The 19564-nt window shown below is 36.2% G+C and overlaps 1 protein-coding gene across 12 annotated transcripts in view; it reads left to right on the top strand.

Moving 5' to 3' along the window:
* Positions 1–19564, top strand: part of BCAS3 (BCAS3 microtubule associated cell migration factor) — a 499958-nt gene that overhangs the window by 190740 nt on the left and 289654 nt on the right. For 11 of the 12 annotated variants that reach the window (XM_077836612.1, XM_077836609.1, XM_077836606.1 and 8 more), the window contains 3 exons: positions 11888–12012; positions 12750–12915; positions 14129–14229. In XM_077836612.1, coding sequence (XP_077692738.1) covers positions 11888–12012; positions 12750–12915; positions 14129–14229 — 392 coding nt within the window. Of the gene's footprint in view, positions 1–3426; positions 3472–11887; positions 12013–12749; positions 12916–14128; positions 14230–19564 lie in introns of all 12 variants that reach the window. The other variant, XM_077836618.1, reaches the window with a different exon arrangement.

Here is a 19564-nt window from a genome sequence, read left to right as displayed (position 1 = left end):
GAGGGAAACGTAGATAGAGTCTCTGATGTTGAAATGGGCTAAGATTTTATCATTTTAATGTTTCCCATCTCCTGTACTGTTTGTTCAGAAAATCATTGATATCTGTTTGATGTGATTTTGACTCAGAAGAGCTTAATTTATCCCAGGTCCGATTTAGTGATGCAAACAAAAATAAGAAGAGCAATATCATGATCCAATTACGTAGGCAACAACAACTGAAAAAAATCAAGTATACTTTAAAACTAAATCCAAGTAAAAGCTTACAAAGACAGTGATCAGTGCGCCTGTACATTTATTGAAAACTTTCTATTTTGGTCACATTTTGCAAACATGGTTATGTATCATCTGAAGAATTAGTATACTAAACTTTGGTAATAAAGAAGCAGCTCTAACTCTTCGTAATTTGTATGAAGTACTGTGATTTATCCCTCATTTTGCCCAAATGTCACAATTTCTTTATGGAAATATTAGGGAAACCTGATAGTAATGGGGGGGTTAGGGTAAGTAGATATTGTTGAATTTATTAAGATCTTGAATAATTACATATTTTTAAAAAACATGCTAAAGCAGCAAAATCAAATAAGTTTTGGATTTCTTAAAACTCATGATCAGATTGAAAACTAGGTGAAAAAATAAAAAATACTGTTTGACTCATAATCACCATCATTTAATGTGTTTTCCATTGGGAGACAATTCCCAATATACTGTCTTATGTGCACTTGGCATTCGAGCCACTGCAACATAGAACTTCAGTGGCTTTTTTTTTTTTTTTTTCTGCCTTGACATTGCTGTGTTATTGTCACCCAGCATAGCCATCTGGTGCTGTCAATTCAAGGATGGGTTATCTTGTAATTTGTACATTGTCTTTTTTTATTAACAAACCAACCATGCTGTGTGAAGCAAATTGTAGAACATGTTCCGTTGCTTGTGTAAAAGATCACAGAAATGAGTTGTAAATTAAGGAAAGCAGGGAGCCGCAGAACAAAAAGGGGTTACTGCTGTGCTATCTGACATGTGTGCAGACTTTGTATTGAGAATGTAAGCAATTTTTTTAAAATGTTACTGCAGTTTTTCTGTGCTACAAGAAATCTAATCTGAAAAGGTGCGGTTTGAGTTAAATCTGTGTTGGTCACTTAGTTTATTCTTGAAAAAGGCAGTGGTAATTTTCATGATTTAAAAAGATCTCATGGTAACTTGTTCAGTTTAATAATAATTTATAGAATTTTCAAACAAATACTTAATTCTTTCAGTGTCCTTGTGATCTTAGATAAGTATTATTTTCCCTGTTTTTACCAATGGAGAAACTGAGGCAGAGAGGCAAACTGATTTGCTTTAGGTAGGACTCAGCCAGGATTACAACTCAGAAATTCCCAGCTCCTAGTCTCATGATTAGACCACTAACTAATGGCTCTACAGATTTAGGCCAGGCAGATCCTTGGCTCTTGAGTATGTTGGTAATGGGTTGTGAAGAATAATGGAGAGTTCTGTTTTTTGTCAAAGGTTTCTTAAGTGCAGCACCACTTCGTTAATCTGTTGATGAATCCTTGGAGTGCCTTTTGGGACAATAACTTGCTGTCTATGTTAGAAGTCAGTTCATCCAATTAAAGTCGGTTCTAGCCAGCTCTAGGCACCAGGAAAGCAAACACATGCGTGGGGCAGCACAATTCCAGGGGCGGCATTCCGGCCATCCTTATTTTCGCTTGGGCAGTTGCACTCTTGGAGCTTGGGGTGGCAAATTTTTTGCTTGGGGTGGCAAGAACCCAGAGCCAGCCCTGGTTCTAGCACTATTCTAGAAAGGCTAGGCATTTCCTGTGGGGCTGATGGTTCCACCCTAGTGGACCTTGACGCAGAACTGGCACCCGAGTAGGCAAGTGGATGAAAACAATTTAATTAAAGGAGACGTTACTATATGTGATAAAGCTGCAGAGCTTGTAATACCTTTAATTTGGTCGTTGACCTACAAAACTAAAACTTGTATTAATACGAAAACATTATAATGTATGGGTTACTTCATTGCCCTGGCAGTTTTCTTGTCCTTGTTTGGATAAGTACATCTTCAGATCCCTAAGCATGCAGGTGTAACATTTTTGTTTTCTTTAACTTTACATAACTATTTTCTTTAAAAGACATCTGTGTTCAGTGGTATTGCTCTCATGTCAAATTGGTATAAATTGAAGGTGAAAACGTATAGCTCCATGCCTAAAACTCCCCCTTGTGATAGCCTTTTGTTTTATTTGGGTGGCTGAAAATATTTCACTTCAGTTTCATTTAGCAATTATTTGTCCTTAACTCAAGGTATAGAAAAAGTAAGGACACATCTGCATTTTAAAAAATTGACTACAGCAATTATATGGGTAGTGCTGAATGCCCCAAAGAAGGATTATAGAAGCCCTGAGCACATAACTAGCTTTAAATTGATCATCCCCTTTTTTTCAGACTGTATACAAATGTCAGTATGATTATGGCTTATGCCAGGGTGATTTAAAACAAACAAACTGATTAAAAAATTGATGTGGGGGGGGGGTTGGTTTTAAAAACTATACTGTACATTATAGAAAATAGTTTTGAAAACTGATTTTGTGCTGTAGAAAGAATTTTAATAAGTGGCCAAACATATTAAGTTGTGCATCGGTATTAGATTTTATATCGGATGTTGCATTTAAAATTAGTGATTCTTTTCTTTGCTGCATTCCAGACTAGCTTGCAAGGAAAAAAAGACTAGCATGTCATGCCACTGTTATCCATTTTAATTTCCAAGATTGTGTTTTTAAAATGGGGAAGAGGGAGGAGGGAGAACTTCCCTAAAAGATGGTGGTTCTACCTGAAGTTTGTTTATTGTAGGACTGATCTCTTCCTGGCAATTATTTTTTTCGACTCTCGTTGTCAAATTTTAAACATTTAATGACAAACACCCACACATCTGCTGCCGTTGATGCTAATTTACTTTGTTTGTCTTTATTATTAATAAATTATTAATTATTAATAATGACTTGAATATTGTTTTAAGGCCTGCAACTCTGTGTTTCCTCTGTAGTGCCTCTTACAAGGCATTGCCAGAGCATTTCAAAAAGGAAAACTATACTGTCGAACTTTTCAAAATCTGTCCATATTAAAAGTGATAGCAGCATGTGGATGCTGTATTTACAGCAGTTACTGCATGAAGAGCCTGATCCTGTAAACACTTGATTCCGTGGGTAGTCACATTGATGTCAGTGGGGCTACTGACATGAGTAAGTGTTTGGATGATGTGGTCCTCATCAGCATGTTTGTTACATTAGAGTTCAGCATACCTTCAGGGGCCTTGCAAACAGTTATGAAAATTATTTTATTTACCTTTACCTTAAATCTTAATAGCATGATATACACTGTACTTGTTGCTAATGAGTTTTCATCTAATTTTTGTGCATTTTTCCCCTTTACATGAAGACCTTACCTGTTTGGAGCAGGATGTTTTTCCATAAAAGCTCCTTGGTGAGTTCTGAGTTCAATCCCAGCATGCCTATAATTCATTTGGTGTACTCACTGAAAATAACTTTACATTCAAATTGTTTTTTTACTGCATGGGCTGATCCATAGGTGGAAGCACTGTATACTTAATCAGCTGCTTTTAAACGATGGATAAATATTCGCCATCAAGTGTTCAAGAAACAAATATGTGCACTGTTTCTCTCATGATATTTAATATTTTAAAAATAGATATTTTAATTAATATTTGAAGTAGCCAAGATGTTAGAAAAGATTAAAAATAATTTGGTTAGGCAAAGGTGAATACAATATCTGTTCTAAAAACATAATACCTCTCTTTCTCTCTCTAACACTCACACACTAACACACACTCACACACTAACACACACTCACACTCACACACTCTGTCGTGTCTAAACACTTTCCTTGCTTATGGACAGAAGACACCAGCTACTACAGGTTTCTCTGTAGTAAGTCAAATTAGGTAGTAATAAAATATTATACCAAGCGAAATGAAATACCATGTAATAATGACTAACCATGTCCCACTCAGGAAACCACTTTAAATTATGAAACATTTTAAAGAACACTAAATAAACAGACATTCAGAAGTTCTTCTCACTATGTCAAAAGACATGTTGTTTCTTAATAGTCGGCACATCTTTGTAATAAAAACAATACATTGTTTTAAACATTTAACATTGCAGATTATTGCCACAACCAGCTCCAAAAATACTGTACGGGCATGGAAGCATTAAAAATAACCATAAGAAGTTATTCTGTGCAAGAGACTGGTGCAGCCTGACTCGCAGTATTGTGTACATTCCTAGTTACCTTATTATAAAAAGAGTATGATCAGGTGGGTGCAGATTTAGATAAGTAGAATGAGAGGGGGCTGTGAGGATTTTAGGCAGAAGATTTCAAGAGCTATTGGGGAGTACGTACTGTAAGTGTGTAGTGATTTATATATGCAGCTCTCATTACCACGAATAGGAATTGTTCACATACAGCCCTGTTACATCCAGATCAGAATATTATGCCTCAATCTATATTCTGTGACAAATTGGGCCTTAAGAGCCTCATGGTCTACAGCATTCTTAAGAGAATAGAAAGGATAGGTACTGAAAGGGATATTTGAACAAGGTCAAATACAAGAACAGTGGGGCACCAGTTTCTATTAAATAAAGGCTAAAAACAAAAGAAAATAACATGGAATTTCCTTATAGTGGGGATAGTTACTATGTGAGGGTTATACTAGTGTCTGTACTGTAGCATCAAAATAGTTTTAAAAATATAAATGAATTATGAAAGCATTTGTGCTGCAGATATTACAAGAAATAATAACTCCAAGTAATAAAGAGTTCCAGATAGGCCCTTTTGGGGTAAGGTAACCTGTGTTTTTGCATACATACTGAAATTGTCTTCTAAGATTCATTTGTAAATGTAGTTTTCCATGTAGTTGAGCATTCCATCTGATACTTTTTCCCTAATAACTATACAGGCATCAGACAAAAAGTTTTGAATGTGGATTATCCAATAAATGGATGCATCAGTAGCCTAGATTCATAAAGCAGGCTCCCCTAGCTTTAACAAAGACAGTCATGGACACTTGTCAACGAGAAATGATTTTAGAGTGAAACAAGATTAAAAGACCTAGATTAAAGAGAGGAATACATGAAATATAATAGACTTAAAATCATTGCTTGTCTTTTACAAGACTCTTTTGTGGTCTGTTTGATGCCAGTGTTGGCGCACAAGAAAATAGTCTTTACTTGCCTACACAGACATTGGGACAAAAATATACACTTGGGGGCAGGGAATGAAAAAGATGTAGGGCATGTTGTTTCCATTAAAATCTTAATGAGACTTCAAATTATGTCGGCAAAATGAGCAAAGATTTGACAGTTTATTGTCTGTTGAATTTAAGGGCCTGTAAATGTTTTGTGGGTAGTTTTTCTTTGCTCCATGGAATGGAAACTGGCATCATGTCTTTATTTACTTGATTTTAGGCAAAACACTATAAACTAATTTATGTACAACATTTATAATTTAAAATCATCATGGTTGTTCTTGAGAGAGAGAGACAATTTTTGAGTATTCTTGCAAATGTAACTGTAAATTTCATGCGGTATTTTCTTGCCGGTACTTTGAAAGACATTATTTACCAGTTTGTTTACTAATTTATTGTTGTTATATCTTTTTCCTTCAAAATTAAAATACATTAACATTTTAGAGGTTTCAGTTGTTCACCAGTTTGTAGGTTACAGATAATAATTGTCAGTTGCTGTCTTTGTTAATGCAACAAACATGAAAACTTATTCTTTGGTAACATAATTCTAAACAGGTAGAATGAGACTAATTAACCCAAATACAGTGTAAATTGTAGATCAGTTCTATTATATCATATGTATGTAAATTATCTCTTTTACCTAATTAGTAGATTTTAATCTCCTAGATTGAAGCTAAAAATATACAATAATGCAATATAAATGTCTTAACTTCTTTTGCTTTTTAAAATGAATTTTAAAAGAATTTCATTTATGAAACCACAATTTTAAGACTCATAATTAAAAGGGTAAAATTTATTTTTCAGACAGATGTAGCTTTTTGAGAAACCCTGTATGCCTTTTTTTGGTACTGTATAATTGTCTGCTTAGATAAAAAATATTTTATTACTTATAATCCACCTTAAATCTCACTCAGCGAAACAAAATAGAAAATCGGAATGTTTAAATCACTGCTATGATCCTTTTATAAACACTTTTACTGTGATGCAACAAAAAAGACATTTGTAGAAGTTAAGTGTAAGGATTTGTTACAACAATCAGCAATTATCTTTAATTTCTAAAATAATCATTTTTCATGTTATACTGTTGGTATGAAGAAAGCCTACATTTTATTTCTCAAAGTCTCTTCTTTGCAAGATCTGGGAAATGGGGCCTTTCTCTTGTTTATCAACTGCTTGCTCTTTTAAGTCCTTTTCTAGTAGCAATTGCTCTTCTTATTTTTCCCAAACTTTACCTGCGTTTCAGTAAGATATAGGTTGTCAGTCAGGAACACCCAGATTAGGAAAGCGTTACTATTTGAAGTCAGCACCTTGTCTGGCTATTCCAAAAGAAGGACCGGAGACATTTGACATGGGTTTAATCAGGCTGCAACTTTATTATTAGATGTCTGGGACTACCCAACAGATAAAAATGTGCAGTGCAGGTACCCCCATGTTTATTCCATAATTACCTGGGGGGCTTTTACCAGCTCCCCCTCTTTTTTCCTCCAGGTCTCTCCATCTTAAAGGTGCAGGGCGGTCACTAATGTGTGTTTAACTTTAAATTGAAGTCAATGGGACTTAAGTACTGTCCTGAATAGAGCGAGATTTAAGTGTATGCTTAACTGCTCCCCTGAATCAGGACCTAACTGTAAGGGGAAATTAAATATTTATTGTGCAGCTTCGATTCTACTCAAAAAGTAGGGTGCTTGATTCTTTTTAACATTTTAACTGGTGAACTCGTGAACATTTTTAATTTTAATCTTCTACTAAGTCTAATAAGAAATTATTTAAGGCGCTATGTCCTAGTGGTTAACACATTGGACTGGGGACAGGAATTCCTGTGTTCTGTACCCAGCTAGGTCACTGTTTCAGAAAAAAATTGCTGGCATTCCTTTGCTTCTCTGTAGGACGAATTTGGCTTTTAATAGATTTGCTGCGGTTTTCAATTGGTGTAAGAGTAGGCCCAGTGCTTGTAGAGCACTCAAAGATGTGGTATATATAGGGCCCTGTCTTGCACTACTAATTCAGACAAAACTTGCATTAGAGTTGAAGCAGGGTGAAGCCCAGAGTGCTAAATGTTTTATTATTGTTGTGCTCAATTGTGCTCCTGAGATCCACATGCAGAGGGGATCCTATTCACATACATCTCCCTCCCATGCATAAAGGCAGTGTCTTCCCCCAGACCCTGAGGCCAGACCTAAGAAGGGATTTGTGTGGTAAGAGGTGCAGGTGGAGGACATGCATTGTCTCACTCACGCCCACTTCCATACCCCTACTTTTGCTTGCTGCAGAGCTCAAGCTGAAAATAAAAAGTATCCAGAGTCAGAACTCCATTTCCATAGGGTGTTATGCCATGCTGCTGCTGGCTGCCAGAGCGGCTCCATTTGAGCCAGAGCATGGTGAAGTGGTGTGGGGGGCCCAGGACCAGTGTAGATGAAGGTAGGTGGCCCTGGTTTCTTGTAGATCCCTGGGATCTGTAGAGTTTGTGAGTTGGGCCTACCACCTGTTCATTTGGAGGGGCAGGTGAGAATACTCCCCAGCACCACTAATGAAATAATTAGGAAGAAGTCTCCATCAGAGAGAACCTCTAAGAGATGTCCTCCACTTATTTGTCCTTTCCTGCAGATTGTCCCACAGGAGGGGGTTATGGGTCCCATTGTTGTTTGTTGTGTCTTTTCGCCTTGCTGGTCCATGTACAGTAGTTCAAAATGACCCAGACCTAGAAAAATAGGATCTTTGATCTTTTTAGTATCTGTTAAATATAGTGCTATCATCTGTCAAGGTGACACATTGAAAATAAGGACAATGTATACTTTATACCCATTAGTTTCCCATCTTGTTTTATAAACGGATTGATGCTTTTTTTAACTTTATCTTGTTGCATCATATCCCTTGTAATAAAAATTATGGTTTAATGTGTTGAAAGTTATTACACTTCAAATATTCATTTAAATTTATTTTTTTTTAAGTGAGGCCAATTGGCTTATAATTTCAGTACTGAAAGAAATTTATGAGGTGTCGACAGGTTAAGGGGGAGTAAAGAGCAGGAGTTCACAGTAGAAACAAGTTAGTCACCACCTATCGTCACCATTCTTGTTTTGTTATCATTTATGAAGCTTGAAAAGTTGATCACGTACACATAATAATTAGGATTTATAGTTTCCAAGAAGATGTTAAAAAATTCACAATTACATGAATATATATTTCTTTAACAGTTTTACCACATATATCAGTTTGGAAAACCACAGGACTCTAGAAGTCCTTTAAGGGAAAGTAGTTTGGGAATGTAGTAAAGATAACTCTCTGGTAAATTAAGACTGGAGTAACATTAAAGATTCCAGTGTTATAAAACTTTCCAGTATGGATTTGTTGACATCATTATAATTTTTTCAGAGATATGTCTAAACCAAATATGATACAGGTTTTTTTTTAACTGTACTAAGTTTAACCACATGAGAACCATGTTTTACAAGGTCTCCACTTTCTGTCTACAAAACATCATTCTTGAACAGAAAATGTTTTGCCACTGAAAAGCAACACTTAAATGCATGCCTTGAAAGATGTATGTTGTAAAGATATGGTGTAAATATAATGTAGTTTGTATCATTTCCTTTAAATGTGCTTATATTTGTTTTTGGACAAGCATAATTCTTTGGCAGTTGGGGTGGAAAAAGCCCCTATAGAGGTTTTCATTTTTTATGATTTAGAAGACCAGTTACTGTAAATTCATAAAACTCTGTTGAAGCCAATTAAGTTATTCCAAGAGCTACACCAATGTAACTGAGAGCAAAATTTGACCCAGAGTATATTTTCCTCTTTTCCTGTCTTTTCATGTATATTTTCCCCCAAAAAATGTTTTTGTTGTTCTCAGATTTTACTATGAAAATATTCACAATTATCTGCAAAACTGATGACAGGAAGAAATTAATACATCTCAATCGTACTCGCACTCAATTTTTGCTTCATATGCAACCAGTCATATGCAAGTTACTGTCATACCAGACTCTCCTGTTTCTATATGAAATACAATCACTTATTGATTGAGGTGTATTTCAATAAATAGCAATATTCATATATGCATACATTTAAGCTTCCACTTCCATTTCTGCAGGGGACACTAATCGTGTTAATAATCTATTGATACCTTTTCATTGGAAGTTAAGGAACTAAAAAGTAGTGATTGATACTTCTTGTTTGTTATAGAAGTGGTAGAAAATCTTGCTTTTATAAGCTCTAGCAAACATTTTAATATTTCAATGCCAGTTCTAATATTTTAATGTAGATTGTAATAGTTCCTTTGGAAACAAGGCAGTTTAATGATCTATAGCTGGGAACTTTTTAGAACACAGACTTTTGACCCAGTAGTCTGTAATTAGAGTTGTAATAGTCTGATATGTCAAGTGCTAAATGGTAGATCAATATTAGGGTTATTGATACAATACATTGTAATTGCTCTTTTGGGGCATTCTGGTCTCTCACATATGCAAGAGAGCTAGGGGCCTGATCAGAAGCCCACAGAAGTTCCTTGGAGTCTTTCCAATGACTTTTGTGGCTTTGGCACAGGCCCTAAGTCAGTGCAATGAAGAGTCTTTTGAGAAGTTTTTCAAAACAAAACTTTCTCCTATGTGACCACAGACTCATTGTGTGTGTGACCTGCAGCAAGCAGCTTAACGTCTCTGTGCCTCAGTTGACCCACCTGTAAAACCGGCATAATACAATCTCCCAGGGGTGCTGGGAGGCTATATTACTGTTGTCTATAAAGTCCTTTGAAATCTTTGCCTGAAAATGCAATATAATTGCAAACTATTAATCTTTTCTCTCAATCTTAAAAATTACAAAGCCGATTTCCCGCAATATGTTCTACAAAAATATTCACTCCTTGGATGAGTTCTTGTTGAAGGCACTTCTTCCCTCCCTACATCTGCCCCTCCCTCCCCTGCTGAATTTTAAATGCTTGGAAATAATGGCATGACACGCTCCAGGGACACTACTTCATTTCCCATCACACTGCAGCTTCATTCCAGCTTCACTGTGCACCCAGGAAGGGCTGGAAGGGCTTGATCCTTTTCTATTGATGTCAGTGAGCATTTTGCTATTGACTTAAAGGGGAGCAGGATCAAGTTTTAAACAAGACTACTGGAGATATAGGAGGATGAGAATGCCTTTGGGAGGGCAGAGCCTATTCATGAAGGGGCAGAGAAGGCTGTTTGAAGCCCAGCTCAAGGAATCCTTCTTGTTATATTTGCTTTTGCTTATCGTAACTTGATTTCTTAATTATGTTGATTAAAAATTTGCTTCTGTTGAAATAAATCCTTACTGCTGGTTCATTTCTGCTGAGCCACATCACCAACTTATAAGTGGTTAATAATAATAAAAAAAATTCTGACTAATATGAACGACGCAAGTACCTTTATAATTATACACCAGATTAGGGTTGTTTTATTATCCATTGTTTTTCTGTTTGGTTTTCTGCCACTTGAGCCCATGATAATGCAATAAAAATAGGGTCTTGCTTATACCTATGGGCTTGAAGATCACATCATGCAAAAAGTAAGTGGAATGAGAACAGGGAATATGATAAATTCAAAGCTCACGGGAAGGATGGTGTTTTGTGGCTCAACAAAGCCAGCAAAGGGGGGAAGGTGGCAGTCCAAAGGAGTCTGAGAGAAACAGAAGAAGAGAGAGGGATGGAACAGACAGATGAGGGAGAAGGGAGGCTGAGACTGTGGTAAAGGGAAAATTGCATCTCAGGCAGCCCTTTTATTTTGTGGTTCAATTAACTGAGGAAATGAACATTGCTCCGAAAATGATTCTGAATGCATGTAAAACCGAACATAATCCTCCAACGTTGGGGTCTTAATTAATCTCCAGATTCCTGGTTTAGATTGGCCTTTGATCAATTTCACCCAGGCAAAATAATAAAAGCACGTGTTTTTTAAAGGACGCAAGAAGGAAACAGGGTGAATGGTATCCTCGCTGAACCGAATTACATACCATTGGATCTGCTACATGCACACTCTATAGCGTCCTAGAGGACAGCATTTCTTAATTTCATTCTATGCCGTAGTGTTTTTTACATAGCATTATTATTGTACATGTTGTCTCCATTGCCTTGTATCTGCTGCATGTTCCTTCCTCTCGCCTCCTTGCCCCCATCCCGTTACTCCCACAGCAGAATTGAAACCAAACATAGATAACTCTGCACTGCAGAACATGTTAGGATTGTTTGTAAGTTTCTCCTCTTTAAAAATGCAAGAAAATGGCAACCAACTAAAGTGATTGACCCAGAATCTAAACTTTCTTTCCCCAGAGACTCAATAATAAGATGTGTAAAAATGTTTGCATTCAATCTGGAAGTTGTTCCTGATGATTGCAGATCTGCAATTCTGAGTCTTTTAAACAACTTAAACAATTCTGCATTATTAGACAATCCTGTTCTTAGCTCAGCAGTTAAGGAACACTTGGGGCATGATTTTCAGAAACTGTGAGCACTCACAATTCCAGTTGAAACTAGTGGCAGCTGGAAGCGCTCAGTAATTCTGAAATTCAGGGCCTTGGGACTTGGAATGAAAGTTGAGTGAGACCTCTTGGATCACTAGTAAATGTAACTTTGAGAATTACCTTGTGTTAATTTTACTTTGTTTTTATTTTAAGCAAAACCAAACCAGCTCCACAGATTTCACCTAGTAAATCTGTGGGAGGAGAGTTTTGTGTTGCTGCAGTCTTCGGCTCGTCAAGATCCTGGTTTGCAAACAATCCAGGTCTAAAAAGAGAAAAAGGTTTGTTTGTTAGAAAATAATTAGGTTTTCTCTTTTGTATTTATCTTGGTTTTGGTTTATCTCATTTTAAAATAGCTCCTGACCAAATACTGGGTATCTGTTCTTTTTACTTATTAATTATCTTTGCAACTGTGTATTGTGTCTGTCAGACTTCTGGAAGTCATTGGAAACTGAGGGCATCAGGAGTATTCCATTACGATACAGGACCAAGAAAATAAAAATTGCAAAATAAGTCAATGACTTTATTATATAAAGTCATTGACTTATTTTGCAATTTTTAATGACCACAAAGTCACTTGTGATCCTGTGCTGTTCAGAGATGCGTCTGGTGTGCTACTCAGGAGTGGCCCTGCAGCCATTTTGGAAGCTGTTCCATAATTCTAGGGTGAAGTACCTGTCTGAAGTAGCCACCTAAACATAGATTTTGTAATATGTGACTACCCAAACACGGCCCATTCCTAGGAGGCAGTCAGGGAATCTGCCCCATTTCGTTGCCCTATATGGTAATTGGACCTTTGTGAATGTCAGGGAAGAAATATGCATGCTCTGTGCTTTACTTCCCCATACCTCTCCAGAATCTCCCCTCATGATTTTAATTTGACCAGGTCAACCACGAGCATTTATGAAAAGGGCAAATACATTTTTAAAATTTAGGAAAGCCACTGCTATTGTAGATATTTTCTGTTCTGCTATTCTGTTGTAATAATAGCTGTTTTCTATGTTTTCTTGCCCCATAGATCAATCAAAACAGTTCGTGGTGGAATCACTGTATATTATAAGTTGTTATGGTACCCTGGTAGAGCACGTATTGGAACCACGTCCACTCAGCACTGCTCCGAAGATCAGTGATGACACTCCTTTGGAAATGGTGACCTGTCCGAGAGCCAGCTGGACATTGGTTAGGTAGCTCATCCCTTTGCATTGTTCTTCTCTTTGTCCTTATTCAACGCGTGCTGAGCCCATTTTAGGAAGGGGGTGAATGACCTCAGCCTGTATTGACTTCAGTGGGAATTGAGGGTGCTCAACTTCATTAAGCACACCAAGCAGGATTGAATACTTGATAAGGACCAAATCCAGATCTTTCAGAAGTCAGTAGCAAAACCTTTTATGACTCCAATCAGATCGGAATTTGGTCCTATATTTTTAATAAAGCATGAAATTCTACCACTCCATCTAGACACACAGTCAATCTACACAAGTTTAGAGTTAACTGTTGAATGGTGTAGAAGTCAATGCTAATTTCCTTTTAAAATAATCAAATATAATTTAGCTTCTTTTTATTACTAAGACTAGAAACAGTTAATTATTCTAGCAGTGAAAATATAGCATTGAAGTTCTGCACTGAGATGTATGACTGGAGTGTGCAACATACAGCAAGAAGCTAGGCAAGACTTCCTGTAAGTAGTTGAACGTAGAATCTTATCAATCATAGTTGAAGAAATTAGTCCTGACTTGTGGAATAAAACAAACAGAAATTGATGAGAAAATATTGTCAGTGCTTTTGACATTTTAAAATATTTTCCCATTGATTTTTGTAGGCTCCGATATTCTTTAGTACTACTCATTCCTGGACTGGATTAATCAATATTTGATTTACCAAGCTATTTAGGAGTGGCCAGCCCTAATTAAAATTACAACACTGTCTTCTAGACTATTATTGTTGAAATGAGCAGGTTGTAATGGAATTGCAAATTCTAATTGGATCAATAGTCAATAACTTTACACAGCTCTGTTTTCACAGTTTTGTAGCTGCTTGATTTCCTTATAGAACAGTAGAAACTGTAGTATAAGGAAACACAGATGTTCCCCAGGTTCTGCTGTGTGTTAATATTAAACAGTGCTAGCATGACATAGAGTTGTTCTAACATTCATTCACCAACATGTTCTAAACTGTCTTGATCCCTTCATGCGTTCAGTATATAGTACTGTCCACAACAACGTGTCTGCACCTCACAGTCTGTGTGAGTTGGTCACACTTTTCAACTGACTGCTGTGTATTTCAGTGCTTGAACAAGCTAATTTAAATAATTATAAACATTGTACAAGCTTGTGATGACACAGACACTGATTTACATTCTCTGTATTAGCTTAAATATTAATATTCTTGTGTCCGCAGAACTCCTCAGTGGAATGAACTGCAACCACCATTTAATGCAAACCATCCATTGCTTCTAGCTGCAGATGCAGTGCAGTATTATCAATATCTGCTTGCTGGCTGTAAGTACCTTAGCACTTTTTGTACATGCAAGTTTAATGTGAAATGGTGACTTTCTAAAACAGTTTCTTAACTTACATTCTTGAGACAAAATAGCATTGTTATCAACAAGCCTTTTTTTTTTTTTTTTTTAAATCCAGTGTGCAAATACTAGTAACTGGGGAATGTTTATTCTGTAAGGCCATGGATGTGGAACGAATGATGATTTAGACACTTCTCAACATGAAAAATTCAATCAAATACAATTTTAGAAGTGTAGCATCATGCTGGAATTTATGTAGTTAAAGTTGTGTCAGATGTCTCAACATTTCCATTACAAGCTCCTATTCTAATGAAAATAGCCATTTATAGCTCAACCAGAAAAATTTGCTACAGGTTAAAAATATGCCATAAAAATAGGGCTGTCAATTATTAGCAGTTAACTTAAGCGATTAATGTAAAACAAATGAACTAGATTTTTTAAAAAGTTGCGAGTAATCACAGTTTTAATCACATTGTTAAACAAGTATAGAATGCTAATTTAAATTTATTATATTTTTGGATGCTTTTCTACATTTTCAAATATACTGATTTCAATTACAACACAGAATGCTAAGTGTACAGGGCTCACTTTATATTATTATTTTTTATTACAAATATTTGCACTGTAAAAAAAATAAAAGAAATAGTACTTTTCAGTTCACCTCATACAAGTATTGTAGTGCAGTCTCTTGTTCTACATTTGTAAGTTGCACTTTCATAATATATTTTTTTCCACATAACTGCACTCAAAAACAAAATAATGCAAAACTTTCGAGCCTACAAGTCCACTCAGTCCTACTTCTGGTTCAGCCAATCACTAATACAAACATGTTTGTTTACATTTACGGGAGATCATGCTGCCCACTTCTCATTTACATCACCTGAAAGTGAGAATAGGCGTTCACATGGCACCGTTGTAGCCGGTCTTGCAAGGTACATCTAAACATGATAGGGCATCTCCTAAATGCTTTCTTGAGTTGCCCCATTGTGTCTAAATGCAGGAGAATATGTAGTGTATCTCATCGTTCATTGTGAATTGTTTTCTCTGAGTGTTCTGTTTTACCATGTGACAACCTTTATTTACTGGTTTGTTTCTTTGGGTGGGTCCAGAGGAGGAATTGGGGAGTGGACCTCTGGAGTTCTGGTAGCTTAGAACTGAAGGAAGCAGTTCTGTGGAAGGAATTTGCCAAGAAGGTACAGTTTACTTCAGTATGGGATCTCCTAGCAGAGTTTTCACACAACCAAATGTACTCAGAGTGATAGAGTATTAGGTAGGGTTTCATGTAGACTCGAATCCAGACAATAAGAGAGAGCTTCGTACATCCCAGAGATGAGTGCAAGCCAGAGAGAATACGCATGTGGTCTCCTAAGATCTTCAGACTCCTACAGCCTCTTTCTTTCTCTTGCTTGTATTTACTTTCCCTCATGAGTCGGGTGCTTGCTGACAACTCAGCTTGTCGACATTCTTCCCACTCCCCTGGAATTCCTGATTGCTGGGCTATTTGTAGCCCAAATCTCAAGCGGCTGCTTCCCTCTAGAATCTTGGCAGCATTTCCAGAGATGTCTGGCTACCTGCTACAAACTGTGTGAGATCCATGACCTCATCACAGGGAGCAAACATATATTGCATTGTACATTCAGTAACATTACATGCATTTTCTTTTCCTTAGTATAATACAAAATGGGAAGATTATTATGGGAAAACAGAGAGTCTCTATTTTCTCAATTGGGTAGCTGAGATTGAAATTATAAAATAATCATCTTGAAGTTATATGAAGAAGAAACTCTGCATAGGTAAAGATGCTCCTGGGGAAACTAGACCCTCTGCTTAAATGACAGTGCAAACAGTGCCAGCGTATTTAAGCAATTAAAAATGTAAAAAGTGGATATCTGGGTCAAAAGATTATAAGTCTGAAACATGACTGGTAAAAGCAACATCAGCGCCAAGTTAGGGATATTACATCTACCTGTCCTCCTGTTGCATGCTTTGTGGAACTCATAATATTGGAGAGGATTACTTTGGTTGGGAGAATATTCAGAAGGCCTAGTTAAATTTTTTGTTTTAATTCTGCATACCTTTTGTTCTGTAGTTTATACTGTATTTTCTAGATGCAATATCCTTTCATATTTAAGATGAACATGTTTTAGCTCTGATAGTTCAAAATGTTATTCACTCATAAGGGATGTGTTTTCTGAGGTCCAGTCTTAAAAACCCAGTTGAGAATTATGATTGTGAAATTTTCATTTGTTTCATTTGAATGTGTGAATTGAGTGACATAGACCGTGAATACAATTGGGAGATTATAATTCGGGTCAGAAAACAGTGATGTAAGTGGAAATAGTAAGGAAATTGTCCATCCTGGGAAGGAGAGTGGAAGAGGAGATGTAGAGCTACCTCATAATCCACAAACCCAAAAATATGGTGCAGACTGGTAAACAAAATTCTACCTTTGTTCCACAGAAAAACCCTCCTGAGAGTCTTTTTTTTTTTTTTTTCTTTTTTTTTTTTTTACACCTCATTGGCTGATAAACAGACATTAACTTTTAACCTCCCTTTCTTACAGGTATAGTGCCTTTCTATTTAATATCAAATGTGCTGTTTTGTTGGGGTCAGCAAAAGTCCTATATACTGTTTAAGTCCTAGTTAAGCCTTCAAAATAGGGCTTACATGGGATTTACACAGTGCACAGGTTTTGTGCTTGCTCCCGATAGGAGTGAATTCCATCTTAATTAAGGAAGAATTACGAATGTTTTTATTACATCAGTTTGTAATTCTGCTACATGACAGTCACTAGGGATGTATAGAGATTGTATTGTTAAATTCTGTATCTAATTTATGTGTGAAAACTGAAAAAGTACAGACGATAATCAAATATTTTTACAACACAGGCAGTAAAGTGGATTCATTAATCCAATCCAGTGTTTTGATAGCAGACCCACTGCAGTGTATAGTCTATTTGCAGCAGACATCTTTGGAATTATCTGGTGAAGGTTGCTATGGAAAGGATGACCAAGTTGTAAATTAGTACTGCTTTTGCAAGAGCAGAGAACAATATAAAACCTTTCACCACCCAGAGAAATTACACTGAAAATGATTTCATAGTAGAAAGAAAATGCTAATGAACACAGAATATGAATTTGAGGTTTGTAAGAACAGAGAGGTTTGATTTAGTCTATTTTATGGACTGAAGGGAAAATGGTTAATTTAAACAAGTTTTATTTGGAATAAAAAGCTCTGGACAGAATAGATTCATTGCCCCAATTCCCATAAACAATTTGGCAATAGCAAATTTCAGACTAGTACTTACAAACTGCTACTTAGGTGGTTAGATTTGATCACCTTTCTTTGGTCAGCATTCCCTTTGGAAGACATTGTTCATATATATCATTGTGGGAACTCCATTAGACAAATTACTGGTATATGTTGTGCTTCATGAAAGCAAAGGAAAACACCTAGAAATAGGGCAAAACTGTACAAAAATGAATGCATTAATCTTCTCTCCTCCATAATAGCTTCTGTAATACACAAACAGGCATCTTGCTGGCATTTGGCAATGTGTTATTTTCAAATAAAAGTACATGCGTTCTGATTTGTTTGAGTTTGAGGGATTCTTGTGAGGGTGCATGTTGGTTATGCACTAGTTAGGATATTGAAGATTAGAGAGGTCAGCATTTTAAAATATAAGTGTCTGAAGTTAGGCTCCGAGGTAAATATTCATGGGTGCCAAGTACCCATAGCTTCAACTGAGGTCAACAAGAGCTCTCACTATTCATCACCACTGACAATCAGGCCACTTATTTGGGTAACTAAATCTGGAGTTGTGTTTCTAGCTCTAGTGTTTGTACTTTTTGTCCATAGCCTCCAATAGTTCACAGTGCAGAGTAACTGGTTAGTTTCATAACACAGGGTGAGATAATTGCTTATGCACAGTATGCTCATGCTGCTGATGGTTTGTTACAGTTCTGATACCCTGAAATCTACTTCTTATGCATCCTCTTCTGGTGTTGTCATTGCACATTTTTTTGGCAATAGGACCAAGAAAGAAGCTTCATCTGCTGAAGTGAGGAAAAATAAATGTGAGTGCCCCAAAGAAGTAATGTAGGTGGTCATTAAAATACTCCACTTGCTTTAATGGAATTAATATTTGGAAAAAAGTGTCTCATCTCTTCCCCATTCTTATGAGCAGGACATGGGATGCTGTCTCGTATTTTGCCTCTTTCCGGGAATACATATTCTCTTGTACCGTTAATAATGAATATGCCCGTATCAGGGAAAAAGCAACAGATCAAGAAGATACATGAGCTTTTTGTGGAATAAAAAGCATTCAATGTGTAAGTTCATTTTTATCAATAGATTTTGTTCTATAGTGCTTTCAAGGTTAATGCCTTGTGCAATTATTTAAAAATTGGAGAACAATGGGAATAGCTGGTTCCTGAGCCAATAGAAATCTGGTCAGTAGAAACTTTAACTTGCTCACTCCAGTTATGTTTGTGAGTTTATGCAGTTTGTCTGTTCGGGCCAGACCTACCTTTTTTCAACATTTTCTATTCATTTGTTCTTTCATCCTCACTGAGTACAAGTATTTTCACTACACACTTACATACATGCAGAAATTTTTATATTGCATACAGTTATTCCAGTATGTGTCCAGAAACACAGAAGACTGATTTCTGAATTTAGGTAACTTTATACAGAACAGTTTTATTTATGTACTTTTTCAATTTCTGATTAGAGTAGTAGTCATGTATCGTATAAATGGGGTGAAAATAAAATCCTGTTATACATGTATGGGAGCCAGATTCATCCCTGACCTTGAAATCAGGGATGAATGTGGCCACATTTTCTACTTTAATAAATGCTTAAAAAGCTACACAACTCAAATTGCTTCTTGAGAGAGCCTTTTAAAGAAAGAAAAATATAATAAAATTCCACTTTGAGTATATTTTACTATTTTGAGATACCTTCCTAATAACTTAGTCGTTGTATGCATAAGCAAAATGTGTGCTATAAAACAACAGCTAATCTAAAAATGCTAGCTAAATGTGTATTAAAAATTCATTTGCAGAGTTTGAGTTACCTTGATTTTTTTTTAAATCAAATTTTAATTAAGGTAAGAGGGAACAGTGTAAGTTGACAGATCTACTACAGGCGTATAGGGGAAAAAATTAAATCTTAATACTGCAGATTTAAATCAAGAAAATTGACAATAAAGAATAGCATTAACAGAGAAAGTACTGTTCTGAATTTTGTGTGATATATTTGCTTTCCAGTTTTATTATGCTCTGATTTTGAGGCTATGCTCTAAAGTCCATGAG

The sequence above is a fragment of the Eretmochelys imbricata genome, chromosome 17, assembly GCF_965152235.1.
Source record: "Eretmochelys imbricata isolate rEreImb1 chromosome 17, rEreImb1.hap1, whole genome shotgun sequence".
NCBI lineage: Eukaryota > Metazoa > Chordata > Testudines > Cheloniidae > Eretmochelys > Eretmochelys imbricata.
Note: the sequence above shows the minus strand (reverse complement) of the source record. Positions and strands in the feature narration are given on the sequence as shown.